The sequence below is a fragment of the Danio rerio genome, chromosome 3 (assembly GCF_049306965.1).
Source record: "Danio rerio strain Tuebingen ecotype United States chromosome 3, GRCz12tu, whole genome shotgun sequence".
In the NCBI taxonomy this organism is placed as follows: Eukaryota; Metazoa; Chordata; class Actinopteri; order Cypriniformes; family Danionidae; genus Danio; species Danio rerio.
In genome coordinates, this window is record NC_133178.1 from 30,603,925 (window position 1) to 30,622,386 (window position 18,462).

The window sequence follows — 18,462 nt, forward strand, 5'->3', positions numbered from 1 at the left end:
CATCACATGACAACAGCAACTACTCAAACGCCCCACAAACTTGTAAACAAAGAGTCACTTTCATTTCTGGAAGAGATTCACCATCAAGACCATGTTGTGAATTACTTCAGAAGAGCAGCGCAACCAGACGATCCTTATTCAGAGGATGAGAATGTGTACAACGGCCATTAATGAGGTTAGTGTCATAGTCTCGTTCCTTTCGAGTATACAGGTGCATTAGCTTGGGCAACCTGAACAAATGCCAGTTTTGTTAGATTTGAATGTTTAGAAATGAAACTTATAAGACGGTTGTTGCTTTATTTTATTGGTGATTCCAAATATGTAATGCAATCGTAAGCTTGGCAAACAGTTTTGGAGAATTTGGTATTTCCCCTTTCAGACAGAATGCCCGAGCATACGGTCCGAGAAGCATTTCAAAGAGGGCCGCAGAGTGAAATGACTTGCCTTAAAGGAATTTTGGTTCAGTCAACAAAAAGGCAACACTGAAAAGCGCATTCAATGTGATCGGTCACTAAGACAGCAATATAAATCCTACAATATATTTGAGATGAAAACACCACCACTTTAAATATTTTTGTGCATATTATTTTATTTGAAAATATTTGATACACTGGACTTTGCACTGCAAGTCTCATGTCAAGATAGATAACCATAATCATATACTGTGTATCTAACCTATTGGTTTGTATTCTTTTGCTTATCCCAGGGTTCTCGGTTAGACTCGACTGCGACATTTCTCTGAGACATTTCATCTTTGGTACAATACTGATTCTTAGCTGCCTGAACAAAAACTAGCAGCTATTTGAGCCATTCAACTCTTTTTTGAGGAGGCCAAAATACGTATAAAACATTATAAACGTAGGACTATTGGTCCTGCGGTCAGTGTTGCTGTGCCCGTATGATGGACACCTGTCACTCAAACCCTGAGCTAAACAAAGTCGTCAAGCTGAGTGGAAATTTGCCACTGGCATCAGCCTATCCTTTCACTCAAGCAACACATTTCCTAAAAAAAAACACACTTTTCTCAGCTCATCACAAACGTGCCAAGTCCCATGTGCATACTTTCTAAATATGATAACACTTACTGCTTTCCTAAAAATCCTGGAATACACAACTGTTCACAAGCCTGGGGTCAGTACAATTTTTAGATTATGAGAGCTTAATCAGCCTGCATTTATTTGCTCAAATAATTTGATAATATTGTGAAATATTACCATTTAAAACTGTTTAACATTTTAAAATGTTCCTGTATTTGCAGCATCATTATCCAGTCTTCAGGATCACATGATCCACAAACGATTCATTTTCTTTCAGCTTAGTCCTTTTATTTTTGAGGGGTTGCCACAGCAGAATGAACCGCCAACTTATCCAGCATATGTTTTACACAACAGTACTGGGAAATGTCACAAACATTCCAAATTAAATATTAAGTAGCTGTTTCCATCCAAAGATGTGAATTGAACTTGCTCAAAAATCATAATCACTGTAAAAAAATCAATCCCATGAGCTCAACATAATAAAAGTGTTAATATCTTGAAAACATGTGCAATGTATTAACAGTAAATATGAAAACACAGAAGCCTGTGCCTCTTATTTTTCTGAATAAAAACTGCTATGCGTGTCTTTAGGATGTAAAGGACATTCAAAAATCCAGCATTTATTTAAAACAGATCTGTTGTAGTTATAAATCTCTTTACAGTCCCTGTTGATCAGTCTGTTATCAGCTTTGACAATGTATATTGTAAAAGCGCTAAGTGAATAAAGATTAATTTAATTAATTAATTAAGCCTTTGCTGGTGTCACAGTGACGCAGTGGGTAGCACGATTACCTCACAGCAAGAAGGTTGCTGGTTTAAGCCTCAGTTGGCCTTTCTGTGTTGAGTTTGCATGTTCTCCCTGTGTTCGTGTGGGTTTGCTCCAGTTTCCCCCAAAGTCCAAACACATATGAATTGAATAAACTAAACTATCCATAGTGTATGTGTATGGGTTGCAGCTGGAAGGGTATCCGCTGCGTAAAAAATATGCTGGACAAGTTGGCAGTTCATTCCGCTGTGGCGACCCCAGATTGATAAAGGAACTAAGCTTAAAACGAAAATGAATGAATGATAATAATTCGCCTTAGCTTAATGATTAATGTCAATAAAATACTGACCTCACACTTTAAAAAGTGGTGCAAATATCATTCTATTTAACCATAACGTTTTCTTTCTTTTACACCTTTTCCTTTTCTTTCCAACATTGCAACTTTAAATACACAAAGGCATACATCTGTGCAAGCCCTTCCTAAATGGCAAATATGTGAAATCTGTGTGAACATGCATTTCTGAGAATAATTCAAGGCACTGGTCACTTGCAAAATGCTGCCTGCATGCAATTCTCCAAAATCCATGGGGAAAAGCAGACAAACCGAAACAGACACACATAATAAACACCTAAAAAAAAACAACTTCTGACTTGCACAGATTGAAATCACCAGGGCTCAATTTCCAGCCAGAAATAAACACATGTAAAATCATGTTGTAGTCTCTGCAAAACCAGCTGCTTGATTCTCGTTTCTCATTCCTAAAAGCTTAACTCGGTTCAGAGTCACTATATAAAAATAGATTTATACATATAGATATATATATATATATATGGATAATCGTATATAAAAACGGCTGAACATTGGGATATAAATAAAAGTGAAAAAGGCTTCACATTCTGTGTAACAAAACAAACTATTTGGCAAATTCAACATTCATTTACTAAAAGTGCATCATAAAAGTCATACGACGCTTAAGGCACAACACTTAAGTAATACGCTTTCTTTGGCTGGGCTGATGAGAAAACCACTATACATCCTAATGTGCTTTCAATAACATCTCGACACATCCAAATTGACCCATACGAAATTCCCAATTTGACTGATGGCAATGGAAACACTATTAGTGGGATTAGCTGCATCTTAAGTAGTCCCGCTGCTCTCTGCAGGACACTAGAAGGCACTACTACGGTAAAACACTAAGTCCAACAACAAAACTCACTGCTATAACACTATAACCTCATGACCTGACCCTCGCCATCTGACATCAAGTACGAGAATAAGCTGCTTTCTGTAACAGATTGAAATGGTTGTTATGAACAACAAATCAAGGAAGTGCAATTCCACAAAGACTAATCAATACATAAGCTTAACCACGACGTGCATAAGACCCTCACTCTTCTGAGGCGGGAACCCATCAAGACTATTATTTATTACGTTTCCTTTAACACTAAGTGCCATAGACGATGGGCGAACATGGGGAGCCCATGTGGAAGGGGAAATGACACGTCAAACACTGACATTGTGGACATTCATTAATAGGAGACATTTCTTAAATATATCTGAAAAACTCATCCAAGGGTCAGACAGATTGACCCGGTAGGCGTTAGAAGGCACATTTGGCAGTTGTTCTGTTGGAAGAAGCTCTAACAGCATCATGTTTGTTGCATCTGCTCATCCTGTAACACCATCGATCTGTTTCCTAGTTTAAAACATATATAAACAAGTCCTCTTGCGCCCCCTGCTGTCATAAACAACAAACCAGTTCTGTGACCTAATCCAGCAGACAGCTGATTGGGTGCTGGCAGGTCACATGGTCTGGAAAAGCAGACTGCCTCTGAAATGAAGCTACTCTTAAATGTTTTTTTTGTTGTTGTTCTGCGAGGGGTTTGTAACCTGCAGCTTGATGAATAGTGGAACTCCTCAGCACAGGATTTGGGAGAAGGGATGTCTAAGCAGCTCCTCCGCGCTGGGTCGGTATTTGGCCTCCACGAAGATGCAGCGCAGGAAGTCTCTTGTGTGTTCTGAGATGTGTGAGGGCAGCTGGGGGTTTGTAGGCTGAGTGGCGATCTTAAATATGGCAGCCATGGCCTCGAATTCAGCCCAGGGGGGCTTTTCTGTCAACATCTCCACCACAGTGCAGCCCAGACTCCTGTTAACACAACATAAAGAGCATGAAAAATGAACTGTTAGGTCGCAGGATGTTGTTTATTTAACATTCAGCATTTTTCACATACTTATTCTTGTTTTTTTTCATTAACTTTACAGATTCCAGGTGTTTCAAAGTATGAGTCAAAGATAAAACTAACTAGTTCCAAAAAAAAAGGATCATATCATATAGTAACTTTTATTTAATGCAAGTTAATATCGTTGACTATCTTTGTGGCATAGATCAATCTGAAAATAGTGGTACCTCGCTATAACCCGTTCACCTTTCACTGCCTTGCAGTTTTGCAAATTTCTTCATGCAATTTGACTTGCTTATTTTGTGTCACAACCCAGAATGCGTTTAGCTTTCCAAAAATTCAATAAATCTTCGATCGCTACCAGTGTGACTCTGACATGCTGTGCTGTATATTTGCAAGTTTTCTCCCCACAATGTCGACGAAACGTTCTGCACTGTCAAAGGCAGCTGCGGTAGCTCCTAAAAGGCAGAGGAAGATGCTAACCATCGCACAAAACAGTTGGACTTCTGAACATGCTAAAGGAAGGCCAATGTTATGCAGCTGTAGGGCGCCATTACGCAACAAACAAACGAAGATCAAATGGTTTTGATCTGTAGTTTCATTCTATAATACTGGATGTATTTTTCTACAAAGGTTTGAACTTTGAGAGTTTTAAACAAGAGGAAAGTGTGAAAATGTTAATGCCTGTCAGTAAAAACTGTATAAAGTGTGTAGTGAGGGGTTTTACAGCCCTAAAACATATATAATCATTGTCAAAAATAAAGCTGACTACTTCGCAGATTTTCTATTGCCGGTAAAAAAAATTTTTTTGAGTATAACTCCCGCAAATAACAGGTGACCACTGTAATACAAATATAATAAAAAATTCAAACCTTTCAAATAAACAAACTAAAGTTATTCACATCACACAGTATACTGTTTTTAGACCACTGCAGCCCAAATTAATAATCAATTGTAATTTTAAAATAAATGTTTTGAAATCATCCTTTTGATGTGTTTTTTCTCATTTGTTAAATTAAAAAAAATCTATTTAAAAACTGTGATTCTTATTTATTTTTTTACATATTTGGATAAGGTACAGCTAAGAAAAAGGTAATAATAGTTGCTTAATTTGTACATAAATCTATTTGTTTTACTGAATACATATCTGGCATTAATATTTCAAATAACTTTCATGAAAATTAAAAGTATAAACCTGTAATTAATATGATTTCTGTTCATCTAAAAGTTGTAATTAAAAAGCCCCTTTTATGGGTTTCTGATAATGACCTTCCATGCAGTGTAACACAGCACTAAGTGAAGGGAAATATCCAGCTGAGATTTAAATTTGAAAGTGCACCATGTTTAAATCTATTGTTTCTTTAACGAAATAGTCAACTCAGAGTTGAATAAATGGGTTGGGTTCAGATCTTTTGCCTGAACACATCGACAAAGTACATCACCAAATATGTAGAACTGGTTCCGGTAAAACATGAATGCGCCTTTCCATTCAGACACTAGAGGAGTGCGGAAGATCATGGGATTGATCTTGACATGTAAATGATGATTACTGTCAGATGGAGATTCTGCTGCGGGGAATAAGAGGTTAAAGTTGATTTTCGCAACAACACCAAAAGCCAACTTGTCATTTTTTTTAGATTTTTGATACACTAACCTATGCGGCCACACAGCTTTTGCCGACCGTTTGCTATTAAAGGAGCAGCAGAGACTATTATATATGGGACTTTGTCAGACTTTGACAGGGACTTTGTCGGTAACTGTTGTAGTTCATATGGACCAGTTTCTTCTTCCTCCAGATTATTGCCTTATTTTGTGTAGTTTGCAATGTATGTGTTAAATAGTGTGTTGTAAGTTGTAATCGCTCCATGCGGCTTGTAATCATGTATCTTTTATAGATCCGTGCTTGTACTGCATCTCTCAGGTTAAATCTGTATGGGGCTATTTTCGGACCTTGCATGCATATCAGCCTGTTGTTGGAGCCCCCCAAATCCAAAATTTGACCTTTTATAATGCAAAATAGGGGCTCTTTAACACCATATTTTGAACTAATCTAAAAAAAAAAAATTTGACTGATTTTTGTTTCAACTAATATAAAATTATGAAAATTGCTCTCTCTATTTTGACAAAAAAAAGTTTAAGAAAATTAAGTAAAATAAAATTATATATTTTTAATGAAGTAAAAATTAAGTATATTTATCTTGTTTTGTTGATGTTTATAGGCAACTTAATAGCAAAATAATATTTCAGAAATGATTAAGAAAGATTTTCGGCAGTGTTGTGTGCTAAAGTGCAATCAGGAGGCCCAGACAACCACAAACTTTCCAGCTCACTTTTAAAAATCTGACAAGCAGCCAATCATAACGCTCTCCTGACCTGCCGGGAGACTGTCCAATTGGTTTATGCTGGGAAATCCCTGAACAGCATCTAAACCCCTCTTCTGACTGGGAATCTGTGTTCTTCTTAAGAACATAAAAATAGCTAAATTCTTCTACTCCCATTTTAAATCATAGATAAAAATAGGTTCCTAATATTTAGAAGATGCTGCTTTTTTAAACTCTTTGCAACATACATCACCATACAAGTCTGCTTTATAAACAGTTTACAGTACAATGCGACTCTTAGACTGGAAGAGTTCATCTAAATGCAGCAAACCTGTTTCTGTTTATATTACGGCAAGCGTCAAACCATCTAACATTCACTTCCACAAATCCCAGCTGCTTTCCTCATCTAGTAACATAAGATTTTGAGTTGTTATGCTTCCAAGACTGAAATTGAAAAACAAATTTCCAAAGCAAAAAGGTTCTACACTCAGCGTCTTGGCAAAGAGAATAAAACATTTCTCCTTTATGAATTAGTTTTTTATAAACATCATAATTGTGCATAAAAAGCTGCTCTCACCAAACATCCGCCTTCCGGCCGTACCCCTCTCCACTAATGACCTCAGGGCTCATCCAATATGGCGTTCCGGTAACGGAACGAACCCCAGTGCTGGACATGCAGATGGTCTGAAGCCGCTTACTGGCACCAAAATCTCCTAGCTTCACATTGCCAGCTGAATCTCGCAGGATGTTGGCACCTGAACGGACCAAAGGAAGTGATCAATGGTGAAAAGTTTTTGATTCATACAAGCTTTGATACATTTCTCTTGCTCCTGCTCGAAGTCAACAAGAAGATATGCAAACTCAAAAATTCCTGAATACTAAAACATGATTTAAAGAAAAAAACACATCAAATACTTTTGCTAATTTTTGATGGTATAAATAAGCAAAGCAGCATTTTTTTGTTGTTGAATGATTTAAGAAATAAATAAGTTAAAAAAATAATAATAATGAAAAAATTATTATTATTATATGTATATGTACATATATATATATATATATATACACACACACACACACACACACACACACACACACACACACACACACACACAAAAATGAATGAACAAATATACACACTTGGGATGCTGCTATACTAATAATGAACCATTTGAAACGGATCAAAATGGTCATATGCCTCCACAGATCATATGCATATCGAAATTGTGCTTTTTTGGTTTTGCATTAAAATATCTGTTAAAATTTATTGCAAAATTAGCATTTTCCATCTTCCTTTAATTACTCTTCATGGTTTCCGCTAAATACGTTCTTCCATGGTGTGCGTGCATGATGCGTGAGGCAAGCAAACACGACGTAGCCTTCAGTTATGATAAGAACAGTTTCCATAATTATACTTCATTTATAGATAAAAGTCTATGGTTCTGCATACAATGACTTTATCTTGCCGGAGTTTATTTCGGTTTCACTTTACTTCAGGAAGCATTAATGCCGCTTTGTGGGTCTATTGGAGAATCTTATAAATATCCCAAGCAAATCTTATAAATGTTGGAGACATAATTGTTACATAAGCGCACTAAATCGCACTTCAGAAGCGTTTATTTGAGAGTGCACAAGAAGATCTGAGCTTGAGCAGCGTATATTTGAGGCGGCGTGCAAGAAGTTTTGTGCATAAGGAGAGGAAATCGGTCCGCAAGCAAAGAGATTCGCATGCTCGTATTACATAAATGCGCTCACAACATTTCTCCATTTGTCATTGAAATAACGCCATAGGTGGTTGATAAATTTGTGTAAAAGACCTGCCGCCACAGCTGGAAAAACACTGCTCTCTGAACTGGCTCTGTGCAAGTTAGAATTCATGTTCAGGCTCAACACAAGTAAATGTCCCATCAGTGAATATTATAGTGAGACATGCCGCATGTCAGCATGCGAGCACAGGTGGGTCCAGAACCAGAAATTGCCTGACATGCAGGAGATCTTAGAAGTACCTCATTAGTACAAGTGAATGAAATTTATGATGTGCAAATTAAGTCTTGCTTCACAATGGTAAAACTCAATTTCAACAATAATTATTTCCATCTGTCTGACTTGACGAGCATTCAATCAGTTATGTTTTGAAATGACTGTAACTTTCACATTGTGCTGTGTCGCATCTTAAAGTTAAAACATCTTATTCCTGTTATCAGTTTTTCATATATATTAATCAAACAACAAAAGATAATTTAAATGAATCAATCTGCTCTCGACTAAATAGCTGGATAGGCTACTCTAGATCCATAATGGTTAACCTTTATTTAATTTTTACACTGAAGATATAGTATGCAGTGTTATTTTTTATTAGATTTTTCTTAGAAATATAGATTTTTATTTAGCTTTTTCAAAACTTAACAATACAGAACATTGAAATTAAGCAACAAACAAACTAAAGTAAACCATACACACAGTACATAAAACAAATAAATAAATAAATAAACAAACGGAGGATATACAGTTTAAACCAATGGAGAAAACTATTTTGTCATATTAAATCATGTGGTACAGCTTTAATATAATTCAAAATGGATTCCAATTATTTTTTAATAATTCCCCTTTCCTCTCAAAGAATATGTGATCTTCTCCAATGGTATACAGTTGAGGTGCACTTTTGAGATCCACAGTCCAATTAGTACATCAATGTCTGTTTTCTATTTTAAAGCAATACATTGTTGAGCTATTGTCAAAAACATTTCAGTAAGCTTAAAAGCTTGATTATGCTGGAGGTAAGAATCAATTCCATGAATCTGTGATATGATATTTATTCGTTTATATAACTGAAAACTATTGCTAGATACATGAAAAGCCTGAAAGCATTGCTTATTTTAGTATTATCTTTGCTATATTGTTTTGTCTTACTGGACATATAAACCGAAAATCGTGCCAAAATCGTGACCCAGAAACCATGAGAAGTCTGTATTGTTGTACTACTAAAACACTCACGCACACACACACACACAACACACAGACTACAAACCTTTGATGTCCCTGTGGACGATCATGTTGCTGTGCAGGTAGGACATGCCTTCCAGAATCTGTCTGGTATATTTGCGTGTCACATTCTCCGTCAAAGCCCCATAAGCCTTCAGCTGGTCTTTGACTGAACCCTGAGGGGTGGAAAGATCACACTGAACTCTATATCACAACAGCCGTATTGTTATTAAACAGGTGTTCCGTGACACATTTCAACCCATACAATAAAGAGATCTGGCATTACAGCTACAGTGCACCAAAAAAGGAAACTATGTCATTGCATACTCACCCACATTCAAAGATGTATATGGTTAATTTTTCCTCAGGAACACTATAGTAGTAGTTTCCATAGATTTTTTTTTTCCAACAACGACTCGTCCTAATTGATTTCCAAACGCTTAATAAATGTGGTTCTTTTATCAAACTCACCCCGGGCATATACTCCATGAAAATGGTAAGCGTCTTCTCATTGTGGTCTCTAAGGCAGCCGTAGTACTGGACGATTCGTTCATGATGCAGGTTTTTCAACAGCTGTATCTCACACTCTAAAGCACTCACCTCCTGCAGAAAGAGGGGCAAGAGTCATGACACGACCACAGCTGAGCAGAGCAGCTATGACCAGAGGGGGCTATGAGGGAGATGACTGTGCATGAAGGTGGAAGATCAACTAAAAACACACAAACCACAACACACTAATGCCAAACTGTTAACATGTAGATAAGAGAGATTGAACATCCAGGAGGTGCTTTTTGCTTTTGTGCATGTCTGTGTGTGTGTTTGTGTGTCAATTGGGGGCATGATCAATGAGAAATGCTTTGTTAGACTACCCCGCTTCCCCTCGCCTCAAACCCCCTCTGAACCAAATACACAATCACACACAGATACAGGAAGCGAGAGTGCATGTTTTTGCAATGGCAGACAGGAAAGGATTTGAAGAGAGGGGGAGAAGTTCAAGAAAGAAAGATAAATCAGGGGGGAGAAAAAAACATGCTGGTAATCTCAGAGAAAAACAACAAAGGAAAGAAAATTAAAAGAAAAAAAAGAGAAAGAAAAGAAAAAGAACAATAAAAGAAATAAAATGAAAACTTTAATTCTTTTAGTATTATGAATCTCATTCATAATAAATAAAAAGAAAAACAAATAAATAAATCTACAAATAAATGCATAAATAAATAAATAAATGAATAATTAAAAATAAGTAAAAAAAATTATAAATGCATAAATTAATAAGTAAAAAATGATGCATAAATAAACAAATAAAAAAATGCAAGAATAAATAAATAAACAAGTAAAAATATAAATGCATAAATAAATAAATATATAAATGCATAAAAGTAAAGATATAAATGCATAAATAAATAAACAATTAATAAAAAATGAATGCACTGATAAAAAATGTATAAATAAATAAAAAAATGTAAAAAATAAATGCATGAATAAATAAATAAACAAATAAATAAATGCATAAATAAATAAATAATAAAAGTATAAATAAAAGCATGATTAAATAAATACGACAAAAAAAAAAAAAACATGTACCTTGCTGGTCTCTGGACTGGCAGGGTCAAAATGAACCTGTTTTGCTGCAAGTTCTCTGCCCGTATCCACATCATAGCACAGATAAACCCTTCCAAAAGCACCCTGACCCAGCAACTTCCCTCTGCGCCACGTCACTGGAGCTGTAGGGGCTACACATATGCACATATAAATACACAATGATTGGCTGAACGACAAAGTAATTGACAGTTTCACTCAAAAGCATACATGGGCACATTCTCAAAACTTTTTAAACCGTTTCTATTGACCTTATTTTGCAATGCAAAAGTAAGCTCTATTCTGCAATAGTTTTAGAATTTCCAACTAGGAATATGATAATACATATCTTAGGGGTGCCAAACTCAGCAGCCCAGCACAAACTATTTCCAACCTTCCTTCAATACACTTACCTAGGGGTTTAAAACAAGCCTGAAGGACTCCATTAGTTTGATCAGGTGTTAAAGCCAAACTGTGCAAAACGAGTTTGACACGTGATATATGTTGCATGAACAAAATAAAAAATGTAAAGTTTCATATATTAGCGATTATATGTGGTGTCCCAAAATACATTGATTACAGTAATCAGGGTTTGGCAATAAAGATGTGTGAGAGATGCACAGTATTGTCAGTACTGCCTTGTCGCTCAAGTTTATAATTTTCCATTGACCATTTTGCAATATGTGTGCAAATGCAATCTTACAATAAATTGTAAAAAAATGTTAAATTAAAATACTGTTCATGTTAGCAAAAGGAGGCAGGTGAAAACATACAACAAATGAATTAAAAGTTTGCAACATAAAATAAAAATAAAATCTTGAACCAATAAATGTACTAATGGCTGTAGCTGCTCTTATGTGAAAGCATAAGGTCAATAAGATCATTCAGTCATTTATTTTCTTGTTGGCTTAGTCCCTTTATTAATCTGGGGTCGCCACAGCGGAATGAACTGCCAACTTTTTGTTTTACACAGCGGATGCCCTTTCAACTGCAACCCATCTCTGGGAAACATCCATCCACACTCATTCACACTCATATACTACGGACAATTTAGCCTACCCAATTCACCTGCACCGCATGTCTTTGGACTATGGGGGAAACCGGAGGAAACCCACACGAACGCAGGGAGAACGTGCAAACTCCACACAGAAACGCTAACTGATCCAGCAGAGGCTCGAACCAGCGACCTTCTTGCTGTGAGGCGACAGCAATACCTGCTGTGCCACTGGGTCACCCCTCAATAAGATCATATATTACAAAACACTCACACTTATGAGGGACTGCCCGGTCCTGTGGACGAAGTCTGGACTGAGTATTCTCCAGCTGCCAGCTGCCCAAACTCTCCTCGCTGCCGTTCAGAGATCGCCGTGATGGCACCAACGTGAACAAATTTCCTTGCGGACGACGTATTCGTGGGAATGTCCGTCGACCTGAGGAGCAACAATATTTGTATTAGGTGTAAGACAGTAATTCAATCAATTCAATTCATCTTTATTTCTATAGCGCTTTTACAATGTAGATTGTGTCAAAGAAACTTAACATCATAAGTTCTAGTAAACTGAAACTGTGTCAGTTCAGTTTTCAGAGTTGAAGTTCAGTTTAGTTTAGGTCAGTGTGGTTTAATTTTCATTGCTGAAAGTCGAAACACTGAAGAGCAAATCCTTCGATGCGCAGCTGTACAAGTCCCTAATTAAGCAAGCTAGTGGCAACAATAGCAAAGAACAAACTTCACCAATTGACGAAAGTGAAGGAAAAAAACTCGAGAGAGACCCGGCTGTGTACTAATAATGTGTACAACAAAAATGTAGTGTAATGTAGAGCAGGGATTCCCAACCGGTGGGCCGCGGCCCACTAGTGGGCCTCATCAATCCTGCAGTTAAGCTCTTTAAAATATGCGCATAGTTGTCCAAATTAATGTCCTGCCAGTGATTTACAATGGACACGTGAGACTTTGTGTTTTAGTGAACATCTGTTCTCTGTTTCTGTCAGCGAACTCCAATAATGTTCAGCAACAAACCAAACCGCCCTCAGATCGATGTGTTTTAACAGATTTAGAGTGTTTTTGCGTTGTTTTTCTTTTGTTTTTAATGGATATGAATAGTAGACCAATAGATGAATAGTAGTCAGTCTAATTCAAAGCAGCAGCTGTTTTTGCCATCTCCTGTAGTCCTGTCAGGTTCACTTTTTGAAGAAATACCCAAATACTCTGCAGTTGTGTTTTTTTCCAAATATTGAAATACATATTGTTAGTTTTTTTTTAATAAAATGATGTAGAATAATAAAAGAATAATAGAAGGCAAATGAAATGTTTTGCTAATAAATAAAGCTTTAAAATAAGCATTTTCCTTAGACAATCAGTTTGGGCCTTAAAAAAAAATCAGAGAGGGAGGTGGGCCTCGAAGGGAAAAAGGTTGAGAACCACTAATGTAGAGTGTCATACCTTCACTGTGATCTTTATGATGCATCGACACATGATACCTGCGAGGGTACGTCCCTCCTTTGCCAACAATCTTATCATAAACATGGTTTTCCCGGTCTAAAACACAAGAATGGGAAATGTAAGTCAGTGGAACAGCTCATTTGTAAAACTTAAGCGGGAAAGCAACTGATATGAAATGCACCTGAGCAGTCTTGTCGGTTGTCAGGATAACTCTTAATCCTGTGTGTTCGAGATTTCCTGAGAGAGGGACTACAAAACAAAACAATAAGTGCAAAATAACACTGCAACAGGTGATTACTATTGCAGAATATTTCATCATTCATTTTTTTGTAGTCTCAGGAGAGAGATTTCACATATGGCAATGATCTCCATCAACTTTAATATCGATCCTCACCTGTCAGAGTTACTGTCCAGTGACTGACAGCTGCCGGACACAGAGTTTTCAGCACTGCTCCAAGGATCCAGCACCTATAAATGTAGGTGTATTATTTGGTAAATAGACTTAGATTGCACACTAGCTGATTTGGTAACTGCATGTGGTGTTTAATGTATTATATTCCTAAATTCTCACATATAAAACCAGTTAAAAGCATATTAAGTGGTATTTCTATAGGGACGTCAGACTTTTTAACGATAATAATATTACTGTATTGTTGATAAATGCATCCATAGGATAATTATTTCAAAAATAAAATCATCGAGACCTCAAATTTGTGAATAGAACTGTATAGAAATATTGATTCATCTATTGAAACATTTCATTTTCCAGCACACTGAACACAACACAAAGTATTATATGAGCGAAGGTTTAAAATCGCGCTCTGACATATCTGTACATGTGCAGTTGAACTCACACACTGGTCGCTGGTTTCAGGTATAAACTCCCCCTCGCTGTTGATGCTGGTGTAAGAGCCCTGACGTGCGATTCGCTGCTGCCGCTCAGGAACGTAGCCAGGAGGTGGTGAACTTCGGCCAGTGTTCTGCGAGCCTATGCAATTATAAAACAAAAGGAAAACATGTCATATCTTCATGTCAATCTACATAACATGTGTAAGATTTTGTTTATGGTCTTGCTGTTCAGATGGTAAATGCATTCTTTCAGTGGACTGTCAACATTGTTATGCAACACTGACGCTACAGGCATGTAACTGTGTGTCTGCATAATTTATATTTCACCAATTTATCCATTTGTATGTTGTTTTCCTTCTGTTTTTTGAAGTACAATTTGATTCAAAGAGAGAAAAATAACAATTACCCTGATAATCACATTGTTATTTATACTTTAATTAGCTAATTAAGCATCTTAATAACAGTATACTTCAGTTCTTGACTTTTTACCAAATTCATTTTCTAGAATGAGCCTGGAAGATGCATTTTTTTTAAATCGGAAATTTAAAATCTAAAGCCACTTATATATTGCACTTATGAATTAAGCAAGTATTTGGTTAACCTTTCATGTTCCACATGCAGCTTAAGATTAGCTTTAAATAATTGTGTTTAATGCTTAATGTTTACTATAAAGCAGGGGTGCCCAAACTTTTTATTATAAAAAGCCAAAAACAAAGTGGATTGAGGGCTGTGGGCTCAATATATACCAAATTGTATTGAATTTGCCATGCAGGGTAATTTAGAAAACATTGCTTTAAATCATTAACTATAGCAGAGTTTTATAATAAACTTATTACAGTAAAAACTGAAAAATCCAATTCATAATACAATAGGGTTCAATGCTGAATACAATGCCGAGCTGCTCCTGCCTTTGCCTTCATTTGCTCACAGATATCTAAACGAACTCTGGAGCGGATCGATTGTAGTGAGAAAGTAAATGTGCGTTTCATGTCTAATACGAAAGTGAAAGCATGCTGAACTATTAGCAAGAGCTGTTTATCCGTTAGGAACATTAACCGAACTGCAGTATTGCCAAGGGCAATGCATGAGAGGGTCTTACCTCTGATTTATATCTGGTGACAACGTCTGTGGGCGCCACCATTCAAAATTAAAGTGCAGCTTTTCGCTTATAATGTCTTATTGCTCATCGCCATAAATTAAAATAAGGACGCATGACAGCTGAGTGCGACTCTGCGAAATAAACCATGAAACTCTGACCAATGTAAGGAGAGTTTACTCACACGTGACTTGTTTTAGCTCTTTTGGTCCGTTTAGAAACTTTGCCGTGTGAAAGCGAACCACACAAAGAACAAAGAGCAACATTGTAATAATTTTAATCCCTGTTTCGGAGCAACTGAATCGATTCACAGGTGTGAAAGCACCCTCAGAGAGAAAAGAAAAAATAATTAATTAATTAAAAAAGTAAATAAATTTAAGAAATAAAATAGATAAATTTTTAATAGAAAAGTGTAAAAAACTGTACAGAATACACATATACATTGATAACCCAACATTACAAACATTAATCGTCAGGTATTTATACAATGTACCTAATTACATTTACAAATTTCTGTTTGCTTTTGTATTGATCAGTATTACTGCATAATACCGTTAAATTAAAACAATTTGTTGTGGATTGAGGGGAAATAAATGCACGTTTATAATATTTACAAACATTAAATTATTTTATCAGTAGCCTATTTTACAGTACTACTAAGTAAATCATAAAATGTGACTGGCATAATGTAATTTTGACACTGTGAAACATTTTTCAGTGGATGCTTTTACTTCACAGATTGTGTGATGTAATACGATTATAAAACATGAAATAAAAAGTCCCGTGCAATACGATACACTGTGTCAAGAGCTTAATCAAATAGCAAAACAGCTGAATCATGAGACTGAAGGAAAGTATAAACAAACGTCTTTTTCCTCCAGACACAGAGCCTCAAAGAGCTCACGCTTTTCTCCAGACGGCCTTACAAGCTGTAACAACCTCCCCTCCCCCCTAAACTACACACTATTTCTACAACAGGCCATTGGCCTACCATGCTAATAGTGTCTCGCAATCTGATTGGCTGGGAGCCAGAAAACCATTGTGGAGCAGCCAGTGATGGTGGACAGGAAAAGGAAGAGGACCCACTGCTCACAGAGGAAGTCAGAGAAACAACAGAGAGAAAGAGCGAAAATGAAAGAGTACGAGAAAGAAAAAGAGCAGGGAAAGAAGACTGATAAGAAAGCCAGAGTGGTTTTTGGATTATGTGCAGCAGTGTGCGTTTGTGTGTGTATGAACTCACTGGTGGAGTGGTGGCGTCCTCTGGGTTCTGATGACTGATATGCAGTGCTGACATCTCCAGTGGACTGAGAGGTTTTGATGCGAACCTGCTTACACACTGTGTGATGTGATGAAGATGACGCCTGTAAAATCACAGAAATCATTTAAAGTGCAAAAACAACTCATTATAGAGTAACATACTACAGTTTTTACAACCTGCTCTGATTCTCTGTCTACTTTACAAACCGAATGGGTTCCTACTGATTATTAATTTGCTAATATAAAAAGTCTCACATTGCTTTGTTCTTGTGTCAGCAGCATGATCTTGATGCTCTTCATGTTTGAACTGCGATCCAGCAGATCAATGGCTTTATCCAAATCATCCTGATCACGCAGGGGGATAGACAGCTGTGTGCACAAACAAACACACACAAACACTTTACAGATGCATTAACAAGAACTGTCACACTGCTAGCACCTAAATTAAAAGTGCACTCAGTATTTTTTTTCCTCTGCTTAAATATTTTTTAAAAAGTAGATCTTTTGTCAGTGAAATAGTTCTGTTAAAATTACAGTTTTACTTGTAAAATGTCATTTCTATACCTCTCATAATTCTAACTGATGCTTTATGCTCAGTTTTATTTTAAAAAAAATTTAATGAAAACAAAAGACCAAAGGCCAGAATTACTAAACAGGACAAATTAGTCCAAAAGCACAATCCCTTAAAGGTTTTGTTGAGTTTTAAAAGTGATTTACTTACAAATGCACAAATTAAATACTGATGTAGCAGATCATTTTCATGTCTGATGCAAGTGCAAATTACATTGCTAAAATGTAGAGCTGATAATGATCATGCAGTGCAGGTAACTTACAAACAACCCGAGAGTAAAAGGGTTAAGACTAGCTTTTTGAACAGGGATCCACTGAATTTCAGTCCACCGAAAACAGCAAAAAAGAACACTTAGCAAAAAATGTAAGACGAAAAAAAAAAGACTATGCTGCCTAGCAGTGTTCAGTGTGCTGGTTTTACTGAAACCCATTTATTTCAATGGCTTGCACTGTTCAAGGGTGGTTGACCACAAGCAAGTGAGCAGTGGAGTGCACCATCAATATTACATCTACCTTGGTCAAAGTTCTGAATAGCTCAATATTTCATTTTACTCAAAAACCTGAATGAACAGGTAAACTTACTAAACTGTAGGTTATACATGCAGTCAGCAATGACGCTGTCAAAAGTTGTACATTTTTAATAAAATCACTGAACAGTGTATTGTAAGCATTTGTGTTTAAACAATCTTATTTTTTACAGGGAGAAAATATAATATTATCAATTGATCAACATTTAAACAGTTTTGTGTCTTGCAGAACACAAAGGAGCGGTTCACACAGAATGCTAGGGGTGTCAAAGATAATTGTTTTTTCGGTGCACCGCGATGCAGACGCGGACAATTCGGAATCGGTTCAGTAATAATCATAACCGGTTATTATGTACTGACGTCATTTATCTCCTATGCGCTATGTGGCGAGGGAGGTAAGCGCGGGTATTTATAACACTCAGGAGCCAATTCAGGGCTGGGCCGTGTCATAGGAAGTATAGGCAAATGCTAAGGGCGCGCACATCCAGGGGGGCGCCAGAAATGAGCGCGGTTAAGTTGGTTTTGTTTTCTATAATCCTGACACATTCAGTTATAGCGGCAATAACTCAAAAACCTCTTACCCTAAAAAGATCTAAAGTGTGTTTCCTACAAAAAGACAAAGCTGGTTATGTTTCACAGTTGTCTTTTTCTTTCTTTTTTTTTTTTTTTTTCGCTCGACATTACGACCACTGCTCCCTTTAAGCCCTCACAATATGAATTTAGCCTGGAGAGCTCGCGCAGAGCGGAGTCCTTAGTAAGGGACCGTTCATACACAGTGCACGTTTCTGTTTACAGGCACTCTGTAGCTGGATCAGGATACTCATGATTTTTACTCAACCCATTATGGATACGTACCCCTGT

General features: G+C 36.7%; 1 protein-coding gene across 2 annotated transcripts in view; it reads right to left on the minus strand.

Moving 5' to 3' along the window:
* Positions 1-569: 569 nt before the first annotated feature.
* The window catches only part of map3k3 (mitogen-activated protein kinase kinase kinase 3), a 32,042-nt gene continuing 14,149 nt past the window's right edge, over positions 570-18,462 (minus strand). Inside the window, exons 6-18 of one of the 2 annotated variants that reach the window (XR_012401045.1) lie at positions 16,760-16,873; positions 16,488-16,608; positions 14,157-14,290; positions 13,697-13,770; positions 13,484-13,551; positions 13,303-13,398; positions 12,131-12,292; positions 10,869-11,017; positions 9,759-9,890; positions 9,334-9,463; positions 6,886-7,063; positions 2,833-3,953; positions 570-1,363 (exon numbers count right to left, since the gene is read on the minus strand). Coding sequence is in view for 1 of the 2 variants with exons in the window: in XM_683602.8 (XP_688694.2) it covers positions 3,725-3,953; positions 6,886-7,063; positions 9,334-9,463; positions 9,759-9,890; positions 10,869-11,017; positions 12,131-12,292; positions 13,303-13,398; positions 13,484-13,551; positions 13,697-13,770; positions 14,157-14,290; positions 16,488-16,608; positions 16,760-16,873 (1,587 nt within the window). In the remaining variant the exon portion in view is untranslated. Of the gene's footprint in view, positions 3,954-6,885; positions 7,064-9,333; positions 9,464-9,758; positions 9,891-10,868; positions 11,018-12,130; positions 12,293-13,302; positions 13,399-13,483; positions 13,552-13,696; positions 13,771-14,156; positions 14,291-16,487; positions 16,609-16,759; positions 16,874-18,462 lie in introns of both variants that reach the window. The other variant, XM_683602.8, reaches the window with a different exon arrangement.